The sequence below is a fragment of the Urtica dioica genome, chromosome 12, assembly GCF_054948205.1.
Source record: "Urtica dioica subsp. dioica isolate 48M chromosome 12, U.dioica_male_clone48M_v1_H2, whole genome shotgun sequence".
Classification (NCBI taxonomy): Eukaryota; Viridiplantae; Streptophyta; class Magnoliopsida; order Rosales; family Urticaceae; genus Urtica; species Urtica dioica.
The window spans coordinates 15,823,039-15,851,022 of record NC_142767.1 but is presented as its reverse complement, the minus strand read 5'-3'; the positions used below and the strand labels follow the sequence as shown (position 1 = coordinate 15,851,022).

Genomic DNA, 27,984 nt, shown 5'->3' with positions numbered 1-27,984 from the left:
TTTTCTCTTTACATAACTCTCTCTCTCTCTCTCTCTCATGTGGAATGTACGTCCATCAAAATGCCAATTATAATATCATCTCTTTAAAATACAGTTAAGTAAATTATTGCATCGTAACCCCTTGCTCCTTCGTCGGCCGACGGTAGCGCGGAAGCACCGTGCATCGAGGAGGCGGCCGGCAAGACGTCGTCCTAGCCTGGCTCTAGTGACCGTTGGATGATTATTTTGTGGTATAATGGTTGTTATGGTCTATTTTTGGTAGGGTTTGGATCACGTTCTTGGAATGGTAAAATGGACATTTGAGTGTCATGTGTCTCTATGTTAGTATCAGACTGTGTTTCTGAGTGTGTGTGGTTGTGTGATGGGATTGATGACACTGAATGTAAATCACTCATTGGGGTATTTGTGGTTTGATAGAGATTGGGAAATGGTGTGGGTTGAGTGTGTGTGTGGCATTCAATATGGGATTTGGTGTTGAACATTTGAGAGTATGGAAAAGAGTATTGATCATCAAATATCACAGACTTGGCAATGTAGTCTTTTCCTGATTCATGCAGACACCTATATACCCAGAGTGCGGTGGACTGTAACCTAGGAAAACACACTTTGATGATCTAAAACTAAACTTGTGATCGATTTCGATATGGTCTTAAAAAAAGGAAAGCAAGCACACCCAAAAACTTTGAAAAATTTGTAATCTGGCAATCATGAAAACAAAACTTCAAAAGGTGACTTCAAATTAAGGCATTTTGTAGGAATTTTGTTTTAAGAATAAATAAATGGCAGAAACAACTGAATCCCACCAGTATAGTAATGGCAATTTGGCTTGAGCAATGAAAGAGAGCTAAGTCAATAATGTGATGATGTTTTGTCTCAACCTTGCCATTTTGTTGGTGAGTTCTTTGGCAGGGATGTCTAAACTGAATTCCTAGTTTGTTTAGGATGGGCGTGAGTGGTCTGAATTCTCTACCCCAAATAGACTGGAGACATTTTTATTTTGACATATAACTGTGTTTCAACAAAGTAGAAAAAGTGTCTGATTTGAGTTTGAGATGAAAGGCCTGTGTATCTTGTAAAATCGTCAATAAAATGAATATAGCATCTATATCCATCAGTTGAGATCTCGAGTAATGGACCCCAAAGATAAGAGTGAATAATTTGAAAAGGTGCAATGGTTTTCAAATCAACGATGAGTAATGGAATTGATGCATTTTTCCATAAGTACAAGCATTACAAAAAGTCAATTTATTGATAGAAAGTGGACCTTTTACAGACTTCAATACAGGACTCAGATTATCTTTAATTTGATGGATATTCTAACCTCATATGTTGACATATGTGGTATTAGACATATTGCTAGAAGTAGTTTACACGAGATTCTACATGATTTGATTTGACACATATACAAGACTCAAACTACACGCATTACAGGCATTACAACAAAAAAAAAAAGGACTTTTAAAACTTGACACAAAAACATGAATATGAGGCTTTATAGCTTTGAGATGTGACGAAATATTCGTGAGATCAAGCACCCTTAAGAGTGGCTTCTAGAAGAACCCTCAATGTTACCTTGTCTTCGATAAAACAATTGTCATTGAAAAATTCAATTAAAATGTTGTTATCACGAGTGAAATGAGATATACTCAAAAGATTTTTGGTAATTTGGGTACATGTAGGACATTCTTAAGGGTCAAATAGTTGTTATGGTTATCAAGCTTTAGTATGGTGTTGTCAATATGAGAAATAGAAATTTTAGAACCATTACCTACAAGTACAACCAATTTCTCATTGACATGGTAGTCATTACTCAATGTGATATTGGTGAGCTCTAATGTAATGTGATTTGTTGATCGATTATATTGGAACCACCCTCGGCCACAGCTTGACTCGTCGGCAGACCTGGTAGGCTTGAGGATTGGAATTGGCTTGGTGATGAGTTTTGGTAATTTGGGTACATATGTAGGACATTCTTAAGGGTCAAATAGTTGTTATGGTTATCAAGCTTTAGTATGGTGTTGTTAATATGAGAAATAGAAATTTTAGAACCATTACCTACAACCAGTTTCTCATTGACATGGTAGTCATTACTAAATGTGATATTGGTGAGCTCTAATGTAATGCGATTTGTTGATCGATTATATTGGAACCACCCTCGGCCACAGCTTGACTCGTCGGCAGACCTGGTAGGCTTGAGGATTGGAATTGGCTTGGTGATGAGTTTTGATTGCCTTGAAAAGTGACATTGAAACAGTGAAAACATTTCATTGAGATGTGACCAATTTGACCGTAGAGCTAGAAAATTGGCATGTTTCCACGACCTGAGTTTTCGACCTCCACGGCCACGATCTCGACGTCCACCATTTGGTCTAGCTCCTGTGCCATTGTTGTTTTGTTGTTGTGGATTGGAGGTGTTATTGTAGCCTCCTCGTCGAAACGCCGCGTTAGCCATATGAGCAATCAAAGGATCAGCGTTGAGCGCTGATTGTTGTGTCTCGATCCTCATTTCTTGAGACTGGAGTGCGAATTGCACTTCTTGAAGCGAGACCTTGTCACATCTGCTTGTGAGATTCACTACCACAGACTCGTACTCGTGATCTAGGCCGCCAAGTATGTGAAGAATCAACTCGTCGTCGGTGATTACAGATCCAACGGAGCCAAGATCGTCAGCAATGTTCTTCATCTTGAGGACGTATTCATCGATCGATTGATTTCCCTTTTTCCATGTCCGAAGCGAGCAGCGCAACTGCATAACTTGAGCTCTTAAGTTCGTGAGGAACGAGGCTTGGAGAGTCGTCCAAATAGCCTCAAATCTTGTGCATCGATTGACATGACCGAGTATGGCTTCAGAGATCGATGAGAAGAGCCAAGACAGAAGAAATCTATCCAATCGAGTCCATAGGATGAACTCTGGATTCGGAATTCTGATCGATGCATCATCAGTGCCAAAGGACTCGAGAGTTTGGCTTCGACATGGAATCTTTCCGAGAATAAATTTGTCAAGGCCATAGGCTCTCGTTGTGGACATGACTTGCGTGGTTCAAAATTAAATTTTTTCGGTTAATCTTGAATTGGAGATGATTGATGTGTAAAGGATATGACAATTATGTGTAAAGGATATGACAATAGAGGGATCTTTAGTCAGGCAATGAACTGAAATCAAGTTGAATTTGAAATCAGGTACTAACAAAACATCCTTAAGAGTCGGATGTTTTCTAATATAGATATCACCACAATAGAACACAGGAATAACAGAATTATTTGGTAAGGTAACAATAGAGTTATGCAAGAGTTTCAAGCGTGTAAAAACATATTTATCCTTTCATATATGCCGTGAGGCACCAGAGTCCAAAATCCATTTAGTGATAGAATGAGAAATACAACCTGATGCTGAACTATAACAGCATGAACCTGTATTGAAGGATGTCATGTTGATGTCAATTTGACCTTCTTGTGACGGTGGATTGGTGAGTTGACTTGAGAGCATGTTAATGATCTGGTGGATTTGATCATTGGTCAGGTTTGGTGAAGAGGCAACCTTCGAGTCTGACTTTGATTCTTGATGGTTGAAGGATCCTTCAGCCACATTTGCCTGGTTTTTAGACTTGTTCTTGTATCCAGGTGGAAAGCCATGTAGCTTGAAGCACTTGTCAGTAGTATGACCGATTATCTTGCAATGAGTACATGTCCCGCGATCCTTCTTGTTGAGTTTCTTCTGATCATTGACCGCCATAGCCATAAGATTGGCTTGATCTTGCCCGGCGACATCAGAACTCACCGATCTTTGCTTTTCATCTTGGCATACCATCGAAAAAACTTTGTTGATAGGAGGAAGAGGATCAATTAGGAGGATCTGGCCACACATAGTGTTGAAGGAGTCGTTAAGACCCATGAGAAACTTCATCACGTACTCGCTGGTGATGAAATTAAGCAACTCCTTTGATCCTCCACATGAGCAAGTGCATGATGGCTTGTAATTACTCAACTCCTCCCAAAGAATCTTCAGTTTGGTGTAGTAAACACCGACACTCATCTGATCTTGAACGAGACTCGTGATCTCGTGCCTGAGTTCGAAGATTCGAGGTCCATTGCTCTGTTCATACCTTTCTTGAAGGTCCTTCAATCGCCGATTCTCCATAGGTTAGGCTCGAGGCGATCTTCTTCGTGCAAGAATTCTGGATCCAAGCGATGATGATGTTGTTGTTCCTCTTCCAGGAAGTCAGATGATTCTGATTTGTACCGTCTGGTTTCTGAGCCATCAATAAACCCTAGCTTGTTCTTGATCTACAGAGTCATCTTCATTGATCGACTCCACGAATGATAATTCTCGCCATTCATCTGTTGTGTGACCAAGATCATTCCTGGTGAATCAGTATGATGCAAGAAGTAAGGATCGACGACATCGTTGATCGAATTTTTCCGCGATGTAATTCCAGTCGCAGACAATTCTCCAGCCAAAGCTTCTTCGCTCGCCATTTCTGGATTGAAGAAGGAAATTGAGATGGAGAGAAAGAGAGGAAAAACTCCGATGGAGATTCAATCAAAGAGATTTGCGGAAAATCTGCTCTGCTACCATATCACGATTGAATCAAAGAATCAAGAGAAAGGAATTGAGAAACAAAAAAAAAACTGTTTCATTGAAATCCGGGGAAGAAGACGATTCAGATGATATAGCCCAAGGCTTTGTACAAAAGACTAAACAATCCTCAACTTAAACAATAAGTGAGGGGCAAAAAAGTAAAACAACAATTAAAAAGAAAAAACCATAACGACAATAAACTAAAGAAAACTAACTGCTTAGAGTATAAGCAACTCATTTAACCAACTAATTACAAACACAAAACCGAGAATTCCAATAATGTGAGGCGTGTATTGTTGGTACAGTTATGTTTGGGAAGCGGAAGTGATGGTTGGGGAAGGGAATAGACCAGCCATGGATGATGAAAACGCCATTGTCAAAGCGAAACAAAATTGAGGAAAAACTTAGCTCTGATACCAGGTTGGAATCGAGAGGGAAAGTATGTTTGAACTGTTTTGACTAATTGAAGACTTTACATTCTGTTTACATTGCCTAATAACGCTAATAGACACTAACCATAAATATGCTGACTCGGCTATTACATCATTTAAGCTTATAGCACAATAATGCCAACCTTATAAAGTTGAAGAACTTTTCCGAAAAACATGACTCCTAAACTTCAAGGTCACAAATTAAAAAAAAAGTATTGAGATAATAACCACTACCACATTAAGGGGTTTTCATGATTATAGCCTTGTTTGTAGCATATTATTGATTGGATCGTTATCTAATACCCTTTTCTCTTCTTCATCTTTTTCTAACCGACCTTTCCCATAGAAAAATTGACAAAAAGTGATATCTATGCCTACAATTAAGATGGCATTTTAGATATAAGATAGGGATATAGGGTTAGCACCGGAAATTCGTTTTTATGCGCATTATCTGTGATGTGTACTTGTGTCAATAAATACATGAAGCAATTGGAATTGTGATAAAGTAAGAATATTTGAAATTGTTACACCATATAACATATGGTCTTGTGAAAAAAAGGCTATCCTGGCAGGCTCGTGTGAGAGATTGAATTATTGATAATGTTGTCTTCCTCTACATCTTGTCAAATGTCACGAATATATTAGAATTTTGTAACTAATTAGATCATATTAAACTTAAGGTTTGAGATTTAGCCCACGTTTAGAGAGTTTTAGAAAAATAGTCAATTATATTAGGTGGCACTAGAGGTAATAGGTTAACATTTCATATTTGTCCTTCAATAAATATAATGTTTTTTTTTCTAGATATATCACTTTCTCTCTTTCTTTGTTTTTTAATTCGTCACTTTTTCTCTCTTATTTTTTTTCAAACATTTTTTTTTGCATCAAAACTTCAAAAATCTATATATATCTCATACGAACTCAAAATGATTTCAAATCCTACAGATTCGTGGCGCCGAGATCTTCAAAAATAGACTCATTGTGTTTAATTAAAAATCATGTTTAATGCATCTTTACGTTTCCATTTATTTCTAGATGGTTTCCGAAAATTTTCAGTTAGTTCTATGTCTAAGGCAGTAACGTGATTTTTCTACATTTATGGCATTAAACATGATTTTTCATCAAACAAAATGCATCTATTTTAGAAGATTTCGGCGTCACGAATCCGTAGGATTTGGAATCACTCAATTTCGAGTTAATATGAGATAGATATGAGTTTTTGAAGTTTTTATGAAAAAAAAAGTGTAGAAAAAAAGTAAGAGAGGGAAATAGACGAATTTGTTAATAGATAAGAGCAAATCAAACATTTTTTGGTTTATTAGTCCGTTTGGCTATAGTAGAAAAAAAGTAGGAGAGAGAAAATGATGAATTTGTTAATAGATAAAGGCAAATTAGACTTTTTTTGGTTTATTAGTCCGTTTGACTATATTCCTAAAGTTTTGGTAAACATTGGCTAAAACAAAAAAAATGAGATTTGCTTTTAGCTATATTTTTAGAACGTCCAATATATTATGCTTTTTTAAAATAATAAAAAAAAAAAAAAAAAAAAAAAAACTATATATTGCGAAAATATATCAATATCGGCTCTACTGCATTTTAAGTTTCAGCTTTGCGTATTAGCCAAATAATTAGTTAGCTTCATTTGCGGTTGAATCCAAGTGTTAGGTCTCTTTTGTTCTTTTGTTTTAATTTTAGAGTGAATAATAATACACATTTAATTATTCTACTTTATTATTTAGTCATATTTTTAGAATGTTTAGCCAATTACTTCTCTATCGTTTTGCTTTTGAAGATTTTACTCACATGAGTTCTTATCTCGAAAAAACGTTAAAATAAACAATTAAAATAAAAATGTTTACGAGATTTTTGTTTTGTTTCTTCTTCTTTTTCTTTTGCGGCATTTGATATTTTTTCCTTCGTGTTTAGACAAAAACATCTTCCCGTTTGCATTTTAATAAACGCGGGTTCATTTGTAATTTATATAGTCAATGTTCAACAAGTTTTTTTTGTTCATTTATTTAAATAGCATTGCTGGCTCATTACTAATTAAAAAATTATTTAATATTGTTATTAAGTTATTCTGTCATACTCATTTATATTGCTTTTGTTATTCTTGTAAAATAAGTTCTACGAGAAATAAAGGACAAGAATACTCACAATGAAAATCACAAAACTGGGAATCATGATGACTAGTAAGTAAAAAAAAAAAAAAAAAAAAAAAACTTCTCTCTTTTAACCAAATAACAGATATAGTCACACCAATGAATATTTTTAGTAACATTCAATCAAGCAACTATATATATATATATATATAATAAATAAAAAAAGCTACAAGACTGGAATAAAAATAAAAATAAAAACAAAAACAAAAACAAAGACACAACAAACCTACTTTCAACTATTGGATGACAAAAAAAGGGACAGCTTTCAAACACAGCCTTTGTTTTCTACAGAGAAGGCTCACGAGAGTGAGCTCGACTACTCGAGACTGAACCAAATCCAAACCGAATGAAATCCGGGGGCAAACCCTTCTCCCGGCCCCAAACGAAATGTAAAATTAGTCCCTTGGTAGTCATAATAATTAGACCCGGGCTCAAATCTCTCGGGCCAAAACTCTCAATGTCCTCGCCCCAAAACTCGGGGTCTCTCCCGATGGCCCACGCGTTGACTATGTGTTGATACAGGAGTTACAACACGTATTGTGACGACCCGACTTTTCGGACCGTCTTACTTATCTTCAACTTTATTAAATTCTTTAGAAAATTTGGAGTAATTTTTTTTTTAAAACACATCGAATCAAGGCGAACTAAAATTTTGAAGATCTGAAAAAGAAACAAAAGCATTAAAGAAACATATAGATTGCATTTCAAAATATCTTGAGAAGTACTTAACGAAAACAGAAAATATGAGATACCGATTTTAAACCAAAGATAGTAGCAAAGTAAAACGTAATCCATAAAATAACTTTAATGAACTGGAAAATCTTAACTTGTAGCGGAAGACTTATTTCTTAATAAAGAAAACAAAAACCTTAAAATTTATTTCTTAATAACTTGTAGCGGAAGACTTATTTCGTGAATGGAAACCATGACCCGCCCTCTCGCTATCGACGCCGCTAGTCCACCCTACTCAGTTCTTTGCGAGTTGTTTACCTACAACACAGACGCATATTTTTTTTTTAAAAGATGAGCTTACGCTCAGCGAGAATAATATAAAGCTCACAAAATAAAGTAATGCAATGCATGAGCCGCTTATTAGTATTTTAAACTAATTGATGACTTGATCTTTCTTTTCTTGCTTCTATCAACTTTTAGTTCGGGGTGCCCCTAGGGTAGTCATACCTATTTCAGTGATCACTTTAGAGACGAAGATATGGGGTTGCAAAGCCCACACTTCGCTCAATCTAGCTAATAAACTTATTAGGGCCTCGGCCCGAGAAATTTCCCCATTTGAGCCTCAGCCCGAGAAATTCTCCATAATACCTCCGTAGCTCGAGGCGGTATGACTCCCTTGCTTAACTTAATCTTTTCACTTTGAATCTTACGTTACATACTGATATGAGATGAGCATAAAAACTTTTATATATATTCTCATACCAAAAACATGACTAGAATAAAACATATATCTCAAATATACTTTAACATAACACCACATGACGTACAACACATAAATCACAAACTACTCCAACTAGCCACGCAATCAAATAACAAATCGCATACTCAAACATATAAATCTATAAACAAGTCATATCATGAATAAACACTCATCAAATTTATTTTGAACTAATCTGTGTTGCAGTGAGATTATTCTCACCTGGATATCGAGAGTTGCGATCGTAGATCGTCGAAGGAATTGTACGCTCTAAGCGAATTGGAACCTAAAAAGAGCTGCGAATTTCTAAACCAAGAGAGGGATAAGGGAGATAGAGCAGAGAAGAAGCGTTAAAAGAAAATGTTGGGATGCTTATATATGGTTTAATTAAACCCTAAAAGCCCAAACTCTAAAAGCCCAAACCATAATCCTACTTTTATTATTAAAAAAATAATAATAATAATAAATATATGCTTATAAAAACCATGACATACGCTGAAAGACTTTTTTTTTTTTTTTTATTTCTTACCGTATATATATATATATATATATATATATATATATATATATATATAACGTCACAATAAAAATAATATATATGTATACACGTTTAACAAAAAAACATGTTTAAACAATATATATAACTAATTTATATTATATACATATTCCTTAAATAGCACATATCATATATATTTTATACACATAACATAATATGTCATATATATTGTACAATTATATCATATATATATATATATATATATATATATATATTCTCTATAAAATAACAGATTCGAACCCACCTTATTAACACATAATGACGTAATAATGATATAAAATTACATGAAAAGAAATATATAAATATATTTCACATTATTTTTGGTTTTCTTTGGATTTAAATCCAAGTGAAGTGCTAGAAAAGACTCTTTAATCTCACACATTCTACATATCTAAAAAAATAAAATTTCGAATCTATGTATGAAATTTTTAAATCATTACTAGCATGGATTTTAGGGGTTTCACACGTATTAACTCAGCCATACAGCCACGCTGCCCATTAATACACAAAATTGTTTTAGAAATAGTTTAAAAACGGACAATAACTGTTTTTCAACGCACTTTGAATATCAATTTCTCATTAATCTGGACTCCGATTTTGGCAAATAAATAACTGATCTTATACCTCTCACAACGAGGAATAAAAATAAGTCATAACATTTCAGTTTCGATGAATGGATCCCACTCGAATATTTGTCACAAATCAACCAATGCAATGATATTATATACTCTTTAATATCATAAAAAAAAACACACAAATTCTAACAGATAACGACCTATTCTTAGAAGAAGAAGAAGAAGAAGAAGAAGAAGAAGAAGGTCTTGTGTAGGAATAAGCTAACAAAAATTAACAGGTGGTTGTGACGACGGTGACGATGCATGAGGGAAATGGAGGTTGTTGATGATAGGGCTGATACTGAGTAGTCATGATATTGGACCTCCATATGGTTAACTGATTAAAAAGTTTGAACTGAATATAATTCAACTCACCATTTCTTGTTTTTTTTGTTCTATACATAGATCTGCTCATTGACGACTTACAACTTTCTTACAACATGTTCCCATATATTTTGTGGGCAATATAGCAAAGTAGCCATTAGCAAACGTTGATTTTGCAAACTAGCCGACGTTTTATTAATTTTATCATCTAGCTATTAACGAAAATAAATGAATGAATAAATACCAAAATACCCTTATGGTTACTTGCACACATTAAAAAATAAATAAGCGAATTAGAAAAGGAAACACAATTAATCAATAACAAAAAGTATTAAAACTAATTCATATCCACATTTTTAGCAATTAATTATGTTTAAATACTCTCTCTCTTCTCTCGTTTTTTTATTCTCATATCCTTCTTCAAATAATCATATTAAAAAATAACTTTTTTTTTTAGTAGGCTATTAAAAAATAACTTAAATTTGTAGCACATTTATATGTTTATAGAGGTTTATATTGATTCATTTTAGTAAATAAATGTTAATTTTAGTAAATACCGGTTAATTTTGATAAATAACAACTAATTTTGATTAATGGTAACTAATTTGTAGACTATTTTCTTCTGTATTCTCTTCTCTCTGTTCCATTCACAGAAGGAGAGCGAGAAAGAGATGGTGCATTTTTATTCGAAAAATAAATACATGTATGAATTTTATACACACAAAAGTAGAATAGATTGAAAAGATTAATATGTATATACACAAACAAATACCAAAGCAAATACACAGAGAGGGTGGTACCTAAAATAGCCTAGTGGTAATTCCACATCACCTCATGTGTGGACGTCGTGGGTTCAATCTCCACTCTGCCTTAAAAAAAACACAGAGAGAGAGAGAGAGAGATGTAAACGAATTAAAAAAAAAAAAAAAAGCAACATGTCTGAATTTTATACACACAAAAATAGAATAGATTGAAAAGATTAATATGCATATACACAAACAAATACCAAAGCAAACAGAGAGAGAGATATGTAAACAGGCACGAAGCCAAGTGGTGGCCAAGGGGGGCTATAGCCCCCCCTCAAAAAAATTTTTTTTGCACTTTTTACCCAGTTTTTAATTTATTTTTACATTTTTTTACCCTCAAAATTTACAAATCACCCCCCTGAACTTTTTGTTGCAAATTAGCCCTCCCTAATTTATATTCCTGGCTTCGTCCCTAATGTAAACGAATTAAATAAAAAAAGAAAGCAATGCTGATGGTTAAGAAAAATAAATGACAATACTGTTTATCATTTATATGGGGTAATTTTTTAGCACGTAAGCCACACAAAAGATAACCAATTTTTTTTTAATTAAATCCATGTTTAAAATTAAAATCGTTATTCAAAGTTTGTTTGACTTATCACGTAAGCAAAATTGGATATTTTGACAAATATTGGCTATTTTACGATCACAACATTTTTACTGGTCTAGTCGATCATATTTTTCAAAATTGAAATAGGCCTACCAAAGAATAATAACGCTTACCAAAGAATAGTAATAACCACGAGATGATAGTATATTACTGTTAGTGAGGGCATGCGACAGAATATATAGAGAAGTATTTTTATTACTCCGTAATTGAATCGTCAGATTCGAGTTTGCGAGAGCTCTTCACTCTATATACTCCACTTTATTATGGAATCTAGAATCGAATATCATCATATCATTCATAACAAGATATATAGTCAATCATGTACAGCTATGTAGAATTTTAAAAGTGAAACCACGAATAGAGCGGGTAATTGGCTACGGATTTGCCGTTCAGGGACCAAGATTATAATTTTCTCATGGTTAATAATGAGACCTTTGATTTATCTTTGTTGTTGTTTAATTTACTCACATGCACTTACTTTTGGTGGAAAAGTAAAATAGATAGCCAGTAGAAACTCGAAACTTCTGGTTCCCCTTTCTGTGAGGGGATAATAATAATAATAAAAAAGTATTATTACATGATGTATATTGCTTTACAATGTTGATGACACTAGTTAGACTGCACGTTTTTTTGTTCCAATAGTCGAGTCATTAATTAAATCCAATTTTATCAGTGAACTTTACAATAGTCTCGTCTTTACAATACAATGATATTCATTTGGCGCGTGGTAATCGCAGATGTGTACTCTTACGATGACATGAGTGTAGTATCATAATACGAACAAATTTTTTTATAGTTTATTGTTTTTGTATTGTACTTTCAGGTTTAATTCTTATCCTTGACTTTCAAATAAATACTGCATTTACTCATTGACTTGTCAGAAATATTGTTTTAAACCTTTAACAAATAATTGGTTGTTTAAGCCACGGAATGTGTAGCAATTTAATTTTAACCACCCTTTCGTTAATTTCTCGTAAATAGTCATCTTGCTTACGTGGCAGCTTATTAATTGAATTAGTTTTACATTTTTGCCCTTACGCTATTTTAATTAGGCAGTTTTTTTTTTTTAAATTTCGAATTGAATATTGAAACCGAAGAGGGAAGAGAAGTTTTCAAATTTGAAATTTGAATTTTGAGCAGATTTTGAAAGTTCTCAGCCATTAATTGTTATGTATTTGGAAATTTTCGACGTTGACTTTAGGTAATTAGTTTCTATTTTCGTGCAATTAATTATGGATAAAATCTGTAAATATATTCTTCATTCATTGCTATTATTTGTCTTCCATATATTCATAATTTTCAGAATTTTCGTACTCAAAATATTTCCATAATTTTTTTTCAGTGCAAATACACGATTATACTGTAAATATACTGTAAATAAGCTTTGTATTTACAGTGAATATACTGTAAATATGCTTTGTTTTTACAATGAATATATTGTAAATAAGCTTCGTATTTACACAAATATACTGTAAATATGATTTCTATTTACACGAACATACTGAAAAAAAAAAAAAAAAAAAAAAAAACTGTTATTCGCGGAGTCCATAATATCGATCGGGACCTTTGGACGCAGATTCTTCTCTTCTCGGAAAATTCAAACAGGGAGCACGAGAGAAAAAAAAAATCAATCTCTTGAATTCCGACGTTTCTCTTTGATGAATACATTCTCAATTTGATGAATTTTCACGGGAAATACCTTCTCAATTTGATGAATTCCGACGGTCCTCTTTGATTCCAGCCGAACTCCTCGTCAATCTCTTCTCGGCAACTCCCGGCGACTCCCCGGTCCGAGCGCGCGCGGGTTTTGGGTCAGCTCATGACGGGATGTTTGGTGGTGGTCCGGTCGAGCGTTCTCTTCTTCCTCGAGCTCTCACTCCCTCGATCTCTCTCTCTCTCTCTCTCGGTTCTCTTTCATCTTTCTTTTTTTTATGAAAAACTATAAATGGGAGCGGTTGTGGTTAAGTGTGAACGCAGCTACACGGTTATAATTACCTCCTTGATATTCGCGAGCATTAATAACCAAATATTTGACTTGATTACGTGTAAATAGCCGATAGAAACTAGGCGGGAAAACAAAAGGGTAGTCTAGTCATATTTTGGCTGTAAATAAATCATCCTGACTATTTACCATTTATTAACAAAATGTGGGTTAAAAATAAATTGTCTATATTTTCAGGAGGCTATATAGCTTAATTACCCAACTTTTAATCCGTACGGTTTAATGTTTAATACTTAATTATATCTCAAATATTATTTATGCATCATATTAATCTTCTGATCTAAATTGTGCTGACTTTTTACATATGAAAATGCCCGCAACAGCATCAGTTAAAGCACCGAACATGTTTCCTATTTTAAAAGAAAAAAAAAAAAGAAGAAGAAGGGAAAAAAACTCACTGCATTCCCTTCTCTTCCTCGGTAAATTAACCACTCATGTGTTGGCATGAGCTTCGACGTGTACCCTGTGGGCGAACACGAAGAATAGATGTAGTATATCGATCATTGAAACTCATGATACATACATATAATATGATATTTTCTCATATATGATGTGATCTTTCTCAACCGTGATCTAAAAGTGCAACGACTGATCTAGAAAAGCTTAGGGGGGCAAATTTGAAAAAACAAATCAGGGGGGACTAATTTGAAAAAACAAATCTCAAGTGGGGCTAATTTGTAAACTTTTAAAGTAATCCTTAAAAAAAATTAAAAAATGAGCTAAAAATGAAAAAAAAAAAATTGAGGGGGGTCACGTGACCCCCTTGGACCCCATGTAGATCCGTCATTGTAAAGGTGGGCATCCGAAACAAAGTAAAGCCATAATTTTGATACAGTATATGGTACCCAAATTTTGATAATACGAATAATTCAGCCTCAATCTTCATGTTGTCTTCGTGTTCTAGTCAGCATATTCTGATCGACATGTATAAGTTTTTGTCGAGGCAAATGTCGTAGTAAGATTTTTCCATCAACACTTTATATTGCAAAATTTGAAACACTAGGGATGCAATACTGAATTTTGTGGTTGGTGATCATGAAGCCAAGCCTTAAAGTGGAAATCAGTGTCTTTGTGGATCTGAATAAAGCGATGGCTTGTGTTTATAAATGTGCACTTGAAGGTAGTTGGATTGTGGAGACGAGCTGGTAGCATCATTTTGTATAAGCACAAAGTCACAAACAAAGTATGAGACCGCAAAAGACTATACTAAGTATTCAATGTTATTGAAATGCATGTAGATGTTTCCTTTTATAGTTCCTAATTAACTTGTAACTTTTTTTTTTCTTCCTGAAAATGAACCATATATCTCAAGGTCTTAGTTCGTTTTAGTATTGATTAGTGATTTTTATTATAGCTCACTGTTGCGTTAACAATTCAGTGAAGTTCGAACTATACGTTAATGTCTCGTGTCTTTCAAAATTATAAAGACAAAAGTTGTTCGTCTCAATTATTTTTAATTATATACTAAAAATATAAGCATTATTAAAACATATTTAATTTCAATGAAACAATTTTAATATTCCAAAATAATGTTTTTAAATAACTATTAGATATAAAACCCAAATTATGAATTATTTTGTAAAAAATACGCTAAACATTTCAATATTTTTTTTTAGGGTTAAGCTATATAGTCACACGGATATAATGGACTGAGATATAGCACACATTTAGTTAATTTCTTGTAAATAGCCAAGTAAACTTATTAACAAATTAATAAAAGACTTATTTAACACAGTCAAACATATATTTTAGGTAGTTAATAGACTGACACATATGCAAGTTGACTATTTACAAAGTATTTACCAAAGGTTGGCTAATTTACAATTCCTATAGTTTAGGTGACTTATATAGCAAATTTTTTGTTTTTTTATCATAACGTCTATAAAATATATCTCATTATTACATATGACTAAGTAAGGTAACTCAAGTGGTGAGTACCTACAATCCCAGTTTGAGGTCGTGAGATCAATTTTTCAACTAGGAGGAAGTTGCCTATAAAGAAAAAGCAAAACAAAAAAATCTCTTTATAACATGTTTTTATGGGGCAAGTTCTTACAAGAAGTTTTTTTTTTTTGGAAAATATCAAGAGTATCTTTCGTGTTTAATCTAAGTACGAGATTTATCTCTTCGATTTTTAAAAATATCAGACATATATAACCCTTCAGTTTAATATAAATGACATATACTTCTCCTAAAAAATGTTATATTACAAATATCACCATTTTCGTTTATTTTTTACAAAAAAATAATTTGAACTCCCCAAAATACCTTTAATAGAATAAACATTTATTTACTATTTTATTTTAAAAAAAAATCAAAATCTCTCTTTACAAAAAAAAATCCCTAACTTTTTATAAAGAAATTTTTTAATTTAATTTTTTTTTTGTATATAGAATAAAAATAAAAAATTATTTCATTAAGGGTATTTTGGGGAGTTTAATTATTTTTTTTTGTAAAAAATAAACGAAAATGGTGATATTTGTAATATAACATTTTTTTAGGGGGTATATGTCATTTATGTTAAATTTAAGGGATATGTCTGATATTTCTAGAAATCGAAGGGATAAGTCTCGCATTTCGATTAAACACGATGGATGCTCTTGTTATTTTCCCTTTTTTTTAAGAACCCCTTACAAACACGAGTCATGTTAGTGCTTTCAAGTGTGCCGCCTAAGACTATGTTTGAAACTTGAAATAAAGGATGAAAAAGAAAGAAAAAAAATCCCTCTTATTACTGTCGTGTTGTTAATTAGCACTTAGCACTAAGAAAATTTTTAGGGAAAGAAAATGGAAGAGAGATTACAAGAGGACATTTTTAACAGTCATTAGAAAATCGGCTGAAAATGAAATATATGATAACATACATAAAACTTGTTGATGTCATAAAATAGATACAACAATTGCCTCGACGATTACACAACAAATGCCGAACAGACTATCAACTATGTTAAATATAGACAATTATTATTCTAGACGAATCTCAATACAAAAAGCAATTGTTAAGCGGTTCGATCCTAGTGAAAATACCATTCATCCCTCTTTTCTCCCGAAAATCCTCTTTTTATAGGTGGGGTTCAATGTGAACGTGGGTTGATCAGATCCACGTTTGTGATAACCGCTCGGTACGTGATAAGTAACTGCTCTCGTAACCGCTTGTCGGTTACTGAGTTGATTATTGGTGCTTACGTGAATATAAGCTTGTTCGATTTGACCAGTCTTTTATTACCGAGGGCTTCTCCGTGTTTTACAGTTATGCTGGTCGGTATTCGAAACTTAGCTTATGTTCCTTTTCATTTCTCAGTATGTGACACCTCGAACTATATCTTGTTCGGTATTTCATGGCTGTTCGATGTTATGAAATTCCGATCATTGCAGAATTATAATATATTCTCTTATTTTCTGTTATATTTTTAATTTATCCATTGCTTAAATAAACATTTACCCAAGAATTGAGAGATTACGATGAAATCATAATCTTCTCTCCTGTTTTTCTTTTTATTTCTCGTTCAAATTTTCATTTCTCCGATGCATTTTATAAACATACCCAAGAATCGAGAGATTATGCTGGAATTATAATCTTCTCTTGATTTTCTTTATATTTTCATTTCTCTAAGATTTTCTGAACATACCCAATCGGGAGATTATGATGTAAGAAGAAAGAAAATATGTGCAAGGTGAGAGATATATGGCAATAATTTTTGAAGGACATGAACAAAAGTAATGGACGAGAGGAAATTCATGAATTTCCGCAATATGCATTAAAGTCATGATTTGCTTAGCGTTGTTCATTTCCTAATCACTCATTTTTTCTGCTTTTGTATATTAATATTTTTTTGTTAAAGAACACCCTTAGATTCTAATGTCAGATACAAATTGGTAGATACGTGAACCATCACAAACACTTTGGGTTACACCGACAAAGCCAATGAATTTAATTTCATAGTGGAAAGAGAGAGCTTTGATGGAATAATAATAAAAGGTATATCAATGGACCAAATTAATGAAGCAATACTAGCAGTGCACTAATTATTATCTGCACACAGACAAATTCATTTGATAAACACAGTACTATTGATCAAGCAGCCACATATGATTAATTTATACATATTTATAAAAAGACATATTTTGTTTCTAAAGTTCTTGACCTGCTACGTATCAATTTTGGCAATTGCGTGCGTGATCTGTATTCAATAATAGTGTCTTATTTCGGCCTCCATAATTTTTTGCGATCATCAATATTGGTATCGAATATCAATTCGGAGATGACATTTCATAAGTAAGAACTTATTAAAGGTGTTTTTTAAAAAAATCTTGATGAGCAGTAAAACAAATTGAACCTTAAACAAACATTTATGTATTTTTCTAAGACGCAATTATATTTGGTTGTCATGTTGTGTTTTCTTTTGCTGCCATAGAGGGTATTGGAGTCTCAAGTATATATATGGTAATGGGAATAATGTTTTCCTTGTCTAATAAAGTAGCTCACGTCATGTTATGTAATATATATATTTATAAAATAATTACTGAGATAAATGTTATGTCGGATAAATATTATATATATATATATATATATATATATATATATATATATGCACAAGAAAGAAAGTAATATGCCACCCACCAATTTTTTTATTTTTTTTTGTCCCTTCTTCTTCTTCTTCTTCTTTTAATTTTTAGGAGCCAAGTCCAAAATTTTATTAGACTAATTATATTAAGTACTGTCTGGATGCAATGTTTAATCTGTCATGCGTATACTATGGTTTGATATCATTGATAAATCAAGTGGATCATGATATATATTTTCCCCTTATTAATTTTGGATATATATCATGATATATATTTTCCCCTTACTAATTTTGGATATACCAGAATAATTTCTAGATTTTTTTTCATAAATATTTGGGTGAAAAAAAGTAACAAAGAATATTCCGTACGGCCCATATTTATTGTTCTCTAACTAAAATGTCTTTAGTGTTATAACATGCTACCTATATATGTAAAAGAATATACGAAATCAAACTTTTAATTAGGCGGATCATTTAGGTAATATAACAATTAAAGAAACCCAACAGAAAAATCGCATATCATATCGTTTTAAATATTTGGCTTTCAGGTGACGAATCTTAAGGCCTAAAGTTCCAAAAAAAAAAAAAAATTAATGACACACATACACACATGGATTTGTTACAACCGCAAATAAACTATTCATATATATACTGTTAAAAAAGACGATATATTCATATAGATTGGTAATTACTTATTGTGACAACCTAGCTAATTAAATTTAGAAGAAAAAAAAAATAGACAAGTAGCAAAAGAGCCCTCGGTACATGCTTCCACACGTAACAGCTAATATAAATAATACAAGATTTTCATCATCACCATTCACCACGATTACATATCAATGGTGTCTCTTTCATTATATGCGGTTACACAGTGCCAAAAAAAAAAAAATCTATTGTATATATATAGCATATACGTGTAAGAGCTATAACAACAAACCCCCACGAACTCTTTCTTTCTCCTTCAGAATAAAAGAAAAAAACCCACTTCCCCAACATCTATAAATATATTGTTGTTGTTCCACACTGCAACAACTTAACAGTCTTAGTATTCATATCTTTCATATTCTCTCATCAAAAGCTTTCAATGGACAACCATTCAGTCACACCAATGTCAACGGACAATAATCATTATTCCAAGAAGAAGGTCAAACCCTCCAAAGGTGGTTGGAGTGCTGCTCTTTTCATCATATGTAAGTATTGAAAAAAAAAAAAAAAAAAAAAAACTCAATCTCAATCTCAAGCTCAAAACCCTCGTAATATTAATTTTTTTTTATTTGTTATGAAATAGTCATGGAGGTCGCGGACCGGTTCGCGTATTATGGCCTAGCCGGGAACCTAATCATGTACTTAATAAACGTCTTAAACCAACCACTCGCGACGGCCGCGAAGACTGTCAACACTTGGGTCGGGGTTTCCTCGCTCTTCCCTTTGCTCGGCGCTCTTCTCGCCGACTCCTTCCTCGGCCGCTTCAAGACCATCCTCTTCTCCTCGGCCGTCTATTTAGCGGTTAGTATACTATAAACAAACAAAAATCCTATTTTATAATTTTGTTTTTAATTTTACTCCAAAAAAAAACGACGAAAATCGACGCGAAAAAGAAAGAGCAAGACTAGCTATTTCGGGAAAAGCGACAAACTAGTGATTCAATGATGGTGAAATTGGCGTCAGGGATCGGTTTTGCTGACGATATCGGTGTCTGACGCGGTTTCGTTGAGTCGAAGAGAAGCGTTGTTTTTCGTGGCGATTTACGTGTTGGCGGTTGGGGAAGGAGGGCACAAGCCGTGCGTCCAAACATTCGCGGCCGACCAATTCGACGAGGCTTTGCCTAACGAAAAAAAGGCGAAGAGCTCTTTCTTCAATTGGTGGTACTTGGGAATTGTTTTCGGATCCACTGCCGCTATTTTTGTGGTCATTTACATCCAGGTAGGTCTGCTATTTCTTTAATTAATTACAATTACTATACTACTACTACTACTACTTTACATTATTATTCAGGTTATTATTGACTATTTGATTGATCCCAAACTATACCAACCTATAGTCATAAATGTTGAGTATATTGCCAGCTGCATTATTTATTTTTCCAGCATGGACACAGCTAGCTATACATTGAGAGGATTAATAATCATATATAATATAATATAATGTAACACATAAGCCCAAATACGTACATGATTTTTATAAATACACGTTTCGTCCTATTTTTAGCCAAAAAAAATAGTAAGAAAGAAAGGAGAAAAGAAAGAAAAAAGAAACATTTATTTTTGTGATTCATTACGTATAGTGAGTGGATCTTTAAATTCTTGACCGTATGTTAAAAAAAAAAATCTCTATCAGTTTTGTCATTATCAACCATGCAAATAATTGGATTTTTGAAAGTAACATTCATGCATACATATATATATCATACATACATTACATGCAAATGAGAATTATAATAATAATGATAATATTAATGTTCCGTTTACTTCTTGATTTGATTTTATTAGGACAATATTAGTTGGACGATAGGGTATGGGATTTTGACCGGCGTGCTCGTCGCGGCGATCGTGTTATTCCTTTCTGGAGTCGGAAGGTACCGGAAGCAAGTCCCGATCGGAAGCCCTTTCACTGTCATGGCTCAGGTTCTAGTGGCGGCGGTTCGGAAGTGGCGCGTGGACCCCACGCACCACCAGGAGAGAGTGGTTCTTGGTCTTGGTCCTGGTCTTGGTGTGGAGAGTCAATCATCTGATGCCAAGCAATTGGCTGCTTGTACGGAGAAATACAGGTATGTGTCAATTCCAACTAAAAAGCTTGTCGTTTTTTACGGTCAAAATGAACATTTAATTTCTTACCTCATCTCTCTCAACTATATTATAAATATAGAGTATAGTAATACAAGGGACATGACGTCCGAAAGCTTCTTGCCCTAATACATTTACATCCAATATTAAATATCTGTTTTGTGTTCTTCAAAATTCATCATGTAGTCTTTTATATTTTGAAGTATAAAAATTATTGCTATCCAACTAATATTGTCCTAATTCTGAGGCAATAGAGCGTAGGAGTGCTTTGGCATCTATTTATTTATTTATTAAATACGTAAATAAATAAATAAATAGATGCCAAAGCACTCCTACGCTCTATTGCCTCAGAATTAGGACTAAATAAATGTTTAATTTTGAAGTAGGTAAAGCTTAAATAGTTGCCTAGCTTATCAACGAGTTTATTCGCATAGATAAATTAAAGCAAAATATTTGAAGTTATCACAAGTTGGTACGGACATCGTAATTTGGATTAGAAATAGAGCAATCATATTTTGGCACATGCTTGGAAAATATACTAATAACTTCAACTTGACAGTCCCCGTAGAATTCACTTAAGTGTTAGCAATGATCATAGTTAAAAAGAAAAGAATTTTTGTTACAAAATAGTCTATTTAAACTAAGTGTTTAGTAAAATAGTCAATATTTTATAAATAAGTGCATTTTAGCCACTTATACTATAAGCATACTAATAAACTTGTAATGTTCAGGTGAATCTGTTTTTGCAAAATTTCAAAATAATTAATTCAGGTGTAAAAAATTTTAATCATGCTCATCCGCAATGAGACGGTAGCAACGTATCAAAATATTTAATCCTATTTTTAAAAAATTTAATCCACTGTTCGATAACAAAAGCACTCAAAATCGAAAACGGAAAAAGAAGAAGATATATGTCAAAATATTTAATTATGATTTCAAAAATTTTAATCAACTGCTCGATAACAAAAACACTCAAAACCGAAAACAAAAGAAGATTAAGAAGAGATGGCGGTGGTATTTTTATGATTTTTAAATTTTAAGCTAATTTGCCTTGAATTTGCAAAATTTTGCTATTTTGTCAAGCAAAAAATTTTAAATAGCTAGATAGCTGAATCACAAAAAAAAAAAAAAAAAAAAAAACATTTTTAGAGAGAAATAAAAATAATTTAGTATCAAGGGAATATTTTACTAGCACACACAAAAGGGTCTAGAAATGACTAGGACCTCGTGGTAGTCAGGAGAAGGAGGGCCCAGTAGGCCCAATAGACCACAAAATTGGATCAATATGAGATAGGTCCAACTTTGTCAGTTCCCACTTTGCCACCACCAAATCAAACAATTAAAAAAAGGCAATTTTGATGGACTTCCACATGGAGATTGATCGAGGGTCCTTCCAACAGCAACAATAATATATATATACTTATATGTATATTCTAAAAAAAAAAAAAAATTAGGATATGTGTGTAAAACAAATGAATAGAAATATTCATTTTAAGTTATATAGTTTTCAAAAAATCGAATTTTATTTGTCATAGAAATTAGAATATATGGCTAATTGTACATTTGATATTCATTTGTTTATTAGATTATAGAAAGTTAAAGGAGAAAAATGTATAAAAAAAAATTATATCATAGAAAATTGGCTTAGCTATAATTTTCTCTTCCTCCGAAGTTATATTAAAAGAGTATTATAGCTTAATAATAGAAATTAATATATATTAACGAATTTAAAAATAGCTAAAATTAATAAAATAGTTCAAATTTAAAAAATGTGAGAGTACAATGTGTTAGTAAAATTGTTGACCCTATCAATAATTTTTTGGTAAATTATTTATATATATATATATATATATATATATATATGTATATATATAAGTGTACAAACGTTTGTTTGTTTTTTTTTTTTTTTTTACTTTTGTACTAAAAAAAAATTAAAACCTATGATTATTTTTTTTAATTAATTAATTTCAAATGGCTATTTTATATATCTTTGTCAATGAGCTCATAAAAAATTGATACTTCAACTATTTTATTAATCAATTAATTTCAAATACTATTCTTAAAAATTTGAATGTTTAACTATTTTACTAATTAATTAATTTTCAATAATAATAAGGACATTGTAGCGAAATAGCCAAAATGAAACTATAAAATTTGTTTTTAGCCTATGTTTCACAACTTTTAGGGAAATAGCCAACGTGATTATGTGGCAATAATTAAGGTCTTATTTACCCTTATTTATTAATAAATTCGTCATTTTTTCTCTCCTATTTTTTTCCTACACTTTTTTTTTTTACATAAAAACTTCAAAAAACCATATTTATCTCATATGAACTCGAAATTGAGTGATTCCAAATCCTACGGATTCGTGACGCCGAGATCTTCAAAAATAGATCCATTGTGTTTGATGAAAAATAATGTTTAATACCATAGATGTAGAAAAATCTACCTTAAATATGAAAATAACTGAAATTTTTTGAAATTATAAAAAAAAATAAATGGAAATGTAAATATGATGCATTAAAAATAATTTTTATTAAACACAATGGGTCTATTTTTGAAGATCTCGACGCTACGAATTTGTAGGATTTGAAATCACTCAATTTCGAGTTCGTATGAGAAAGATACAAATTTTTGAAGTTTTGATGCAAAAAAAATTATTTGAAAAAAAAATAGGAGAGAGATGTGACGAATTTATTAATAAATAAGGGCAAATAATACCTTAATTATTGCCACATAAACCATTTGGCTATATCCTTAAAAATTGTCAAACATAGGCTAGATCCAAAATCACATGTTTAAAGTGGCCTAATTAGTTACAAATCTCTAATAATTACATTTGTCTCGTAAATTTTTAAGTCACATTAGAAAATATCTATCGTAAAAAGTTCCCACGACAAAAAAAAAAAAAACAAAAACAACAACTAATTTCTTTAGGTACCAAATATTATATATATATATATATATATGTATATATATATATATATATATATATATGTATATATATATATATGTATGCAAAGTTGCCAAAAAAAGTAAACTTAGATCTAGACCCCCTGATACCTGACAATTATGTTGTTGTATCACGTGTTAACGTGGAATTCCAATTGATTCAAATTTTGTCACGCTCTAGTGCGGAGGGGTGCATGGCCACATACATTGTACTCCATAATGCGTTACTCTACATATTCATATATTATCTATATACACATATATGTCTTGATTTATGTGGATTAGCTTCTTTTTCCTTTCATGTTCTTTACTTTTCCTCTCATAGAGTCTAGATCGTGTACATCTGCACTTTTATAACTTGCCACTTTCACTGCACTCCCTCTGTCTATTCCACCACTTGGAGTCAACGCCATAGTTTCAAATTTAAAGAGAGTACATTATAAAACAAAGTCAAGTGCCATCTTGAATTTTATTGATTCGATAACATAATAAAATTGTGGGCGGATCCTAAATTTTGCCGGTGATGGGTTAGGTACTATGTATTTACTGCTTCCCAAAACAAAATTCTAAATGGGGAGTCTTACTAGATGTGATTGTTATGTATATCTTCTCGCGTTGACTGCAAAACACACACACACACACATATATATATATATATATATATATATATATATATATATAATGCACATATATATAAGCAGTATGTTACGCGTTGCAACGGAATAATTAATATATTTTAATTTAAAGAAATAAATATTTGAAGACATGTTCAGAAATATTTAAATTTTTAAAAAAATGAATTTAAATTATTTGGAGATACTTTTTTATTTTTTATTAAAAAAAATCGATATGAATAAACAATATTTATGTCTAAGGATAAATCCCTTCTTTTTTCTTTCTAATGAAAAAAAAAGTAGATGTAGCATGAACAGTATTTTTTGTCCATAGATCCAAACTATTCTTTATATATATATATATATATATATATATATATATATATATATATATATATATATATATATTAAGTAAAAGCTATCAAGTATATATAGTTTATTAATTAATTCCAAACTACATACGAAATTAAAAATCATTGCATCGAAATTCAAGCTAACCCACCAATTTTTTTCCCTCTTCAAGTGTATGGATACATACGATCTAATTAACAACATTTTTCAGCTATAACGTTTAGTAATTTGTTTTCTGCTTTAGCTCAAATAAATTCTAGGTCTATAGTGAAAGATTAACCACACTAACTTGATTTAAAAAAATATATTAAAACTATCACATGAGTCGTATTACATAAACATCAATATAAACTTGTATCATGGCTAAATTATTTAAAAAATCATATAGGTTTCTAAACAAGGCGACGATCACGGACGAGCGAGACAACGAGGGGTCCGCGAAGAACCCGTGGAGCGTTTGCTCGGCTCGCCAAGTGGAGGAAGTGAAGCTTGTGATCCGGCTCGCCCCGGTGTGGCTGAGCTGCCTAATGTTCAACGTGGTCCAAGCCCAACTCCACACCTTCTTCACAAAGCAAGGCAGCACGATGGACCGCTCCATCGGGCCCCACTTCACGCTCCCACCGGCCACCCTCCAGGGCCTCGTGGGCCTCACAATCCTCGCCACAGTCGCTCTCTACGACCGCGTCTTCGTGCCTCTGGCACGGAGGCGCACCGGCCACCCCTCTGGCATAACCACCCTCCAGAGGATCGGGTTCGGACTCTTCCTCTCGATCCTCACCATGGCCGCGGCCGCGCTGGCCGAGGCCAAGAGGGTCCGAGCCGCCGAGGAAAACGGGCTTTTGGACAGTCCTAAATCCATCGTGCCGATTAGGGTTTGGTGGCTTTTCCCTCAGTACATGATTTGCGGGCTATCGGATACTTTCGAGGTTGTTGGGCTCCAAGAGCTTTTCTACGCCGAGATGCCCGAGTCCATGAGGAGCCTCGGCGCGGCGGCTCACATAAGCATCGTCGGAGTCGGGAGCTTTGCGAGCAGTTGGATCATCTCTCTTGTTGAGGTGGTTAGCTCTAGGGCGGGCCGTAGATGGCTCGGAGATAATCTAAACCGCTCGCGGCTCGATCGGTTCTATTGGGTTCTTGCCGGGATGAGCGCGCTTAATTTGTGCTTCTATCTTTGGGTGGTCAAGGGTTTCGTGTATAGAGAAAGTACTGGACGTGGTGGTCAAGAGAAATTAGATGACGATGATGATAAGGGAACAATGAAGTGCTTTGTTGAAGGGGAAGTTTAATTAATTAGTAGGGTTTGTCTAAGGGAGTGAAACGTGAGGAAGGAAAAACAAAATATATAAAAAGAAAGAATATAGCATGTGAAAGACGGGAGGATCTTTGAAAAATTAACTAATCCTTTCAAATTCTACAATATGCCTTGCTTTGAAAAGTGACTTGGAATTTGATTTCTGGTCCGCCTGCACTGTAACCCAACTTTAGAATATTGACCTAGTAATTGTAGCATTAAATTATCAAACCCTACTCATGTATTGACGGTTTATTGTAGCATTAAATTATCAAACCCGAGTTTGGAAGAGTAAATTAATACTACTCGTTTCCACTTCCTCATGTGTACCAGAACTTAATATAAAACAGTCAATAAATCAAGAAGGTATTATCTAATCAATGAAATTCAATAATGTAGCTCTACTATAAAAGTGTCAAATGAGTTTGTCAAATAGTTGTACCTTTCAGATTTAGGAATATTGACCTAGTAATTGTAGCATTAACATTTACCACCATCTACATCTATTTTTCAAATACCTACTCCATATATACTTGGATATAAACGTGGCTTACCGGTAGCGGGACGGGACGGAATCCCCGCTACCGGTAATAGAGGTAACGGGACGGGAGGTCCCGTTAAGCCTAACGGACGGGAGTCCCGTCCCGTTACTGTAGCTAACGGGATCCGCGGATCCCGTTAGCGACCGTTGCCTTTTTTTTTTTTTTTTTTTTTTTTAATCTCGGCCGTTGGATCAAAGATCCAACGGCCGAAAAAAAAGAGCCGTTTGAATATGAACGTTTGATTATAGCCGTTTGAGCGAAAATGAGGTTTTATTTTTTATTTTTTATTTTTCCCACTTATTTCTAAAATCTATAAATACCCCCCCATTTCATTCATTTTCTTCACACCTTTCACTCAAACTCTCTCAAACTCTCTCAAATTCTCTCAATCTCTCTCTCTAATTCTCTCAAACTCTCTCAATTTTACTCTCTAAAGCTTTCATTTTCTCATGGCATCATCATCCCACAACCGAGGAGGTCGAAGGGGAAGAGCTTCCCGAGGTGAACGAATGCACCGTTTTGAAGAAAATTGGTTGCATTTGTCTCAAAACGCCCCCGACCCAAACACCGAATACTCTTTCGATCCAAATTATGTTGCTCCTACTTTCCACAATACGGAATTCACCGAAATTCCAAACACACAAATGCCATATTATCCTCAAATGGATCCCGAGCAAGCATATCAAGCACAAATACCGCCATCCGAAGCCGCTTTTCAAGAGTTTCAAGTGTTCGAGCAACATTATCATCAATCCCAAAATCCAAATGAAGAAGAAGACGACGACGAAACCCAAGATCCAAATGAACAACATGATGACGAGGAGGAGGAAGATGAAGAAGAAGACGTCCCACCACCACCACCTCAGCCTCGAACTCAAGTTCCACGACCTCGACAACGTGAGCAACAAGAGGATACCCAACAAAGACGACAACGACGTGCCCGAGAAGAACAACAACAACAACAACCACCTCAACGACAACAACAACCACCACAACAACAACAACAACCTCAACAAGCATAAGCATCACGACGTCGAGCGAGGTCTGTTGTCTGGACGTTCTTTGAAGAGGTGATTGCCAACGGTGAAAAAGCCGGAAAATGTCACGTTTGTGGCAAAATCTTTAGCGCTCATAACACTAGAGTTGGGACGTCGCTATTGTGGAGTCATCACAGACACTGCCAGGGGGGACACAATCTGGAGCCTCTACAACCCAAGTAAGTAACATCGATCCTTTAAGATTTAGACGTGATTTAGTTGAATATTTTGTATCAACCGATCAATCTTTTAGTCATATCGAATCTCAAGGCTTTGTTAGATTCATTAGTTCTTTTATTCCAAACGTACAACTAATGTCTAGGAAAGCCTTGAGAT

At 33.4% G+C, this 27,984-nt stretch overlaps 1 protein-coding gene across 1 annotated transcript; it reads left to right on the top strand.

Annotated features, from left to right (window-relative positions):
• The first annotated feature begins 18,747 nt into the window (after window positions 1–18,747).
• LOC149379556 (Major facilitator superfamily protein) lies at window positions 18,748–26,300 on the top strand. Its single transcript, XM_089604293.1, has 5 exons — window positions 18,748–19,268; window positions 19,367–19,584; window positions 19,747–20,001; window positions 20,568–20,845; window positions 25,167–26,300. The coding sequence occupies exons 1-5, from the start codon at window positions 19,163–19,165 to the stop codon at window positions 26,062–26,064; spliced, it is 1,755 nt and encodes a 584-aa protein (XP_089460419.1). The 5' UTR covers window positions 18,748–19,162; the 3' UTR covers window positions 26,065–26,300.
• Window positions 26,301–27,984: the final 1,684 nt, after the last annotated feature.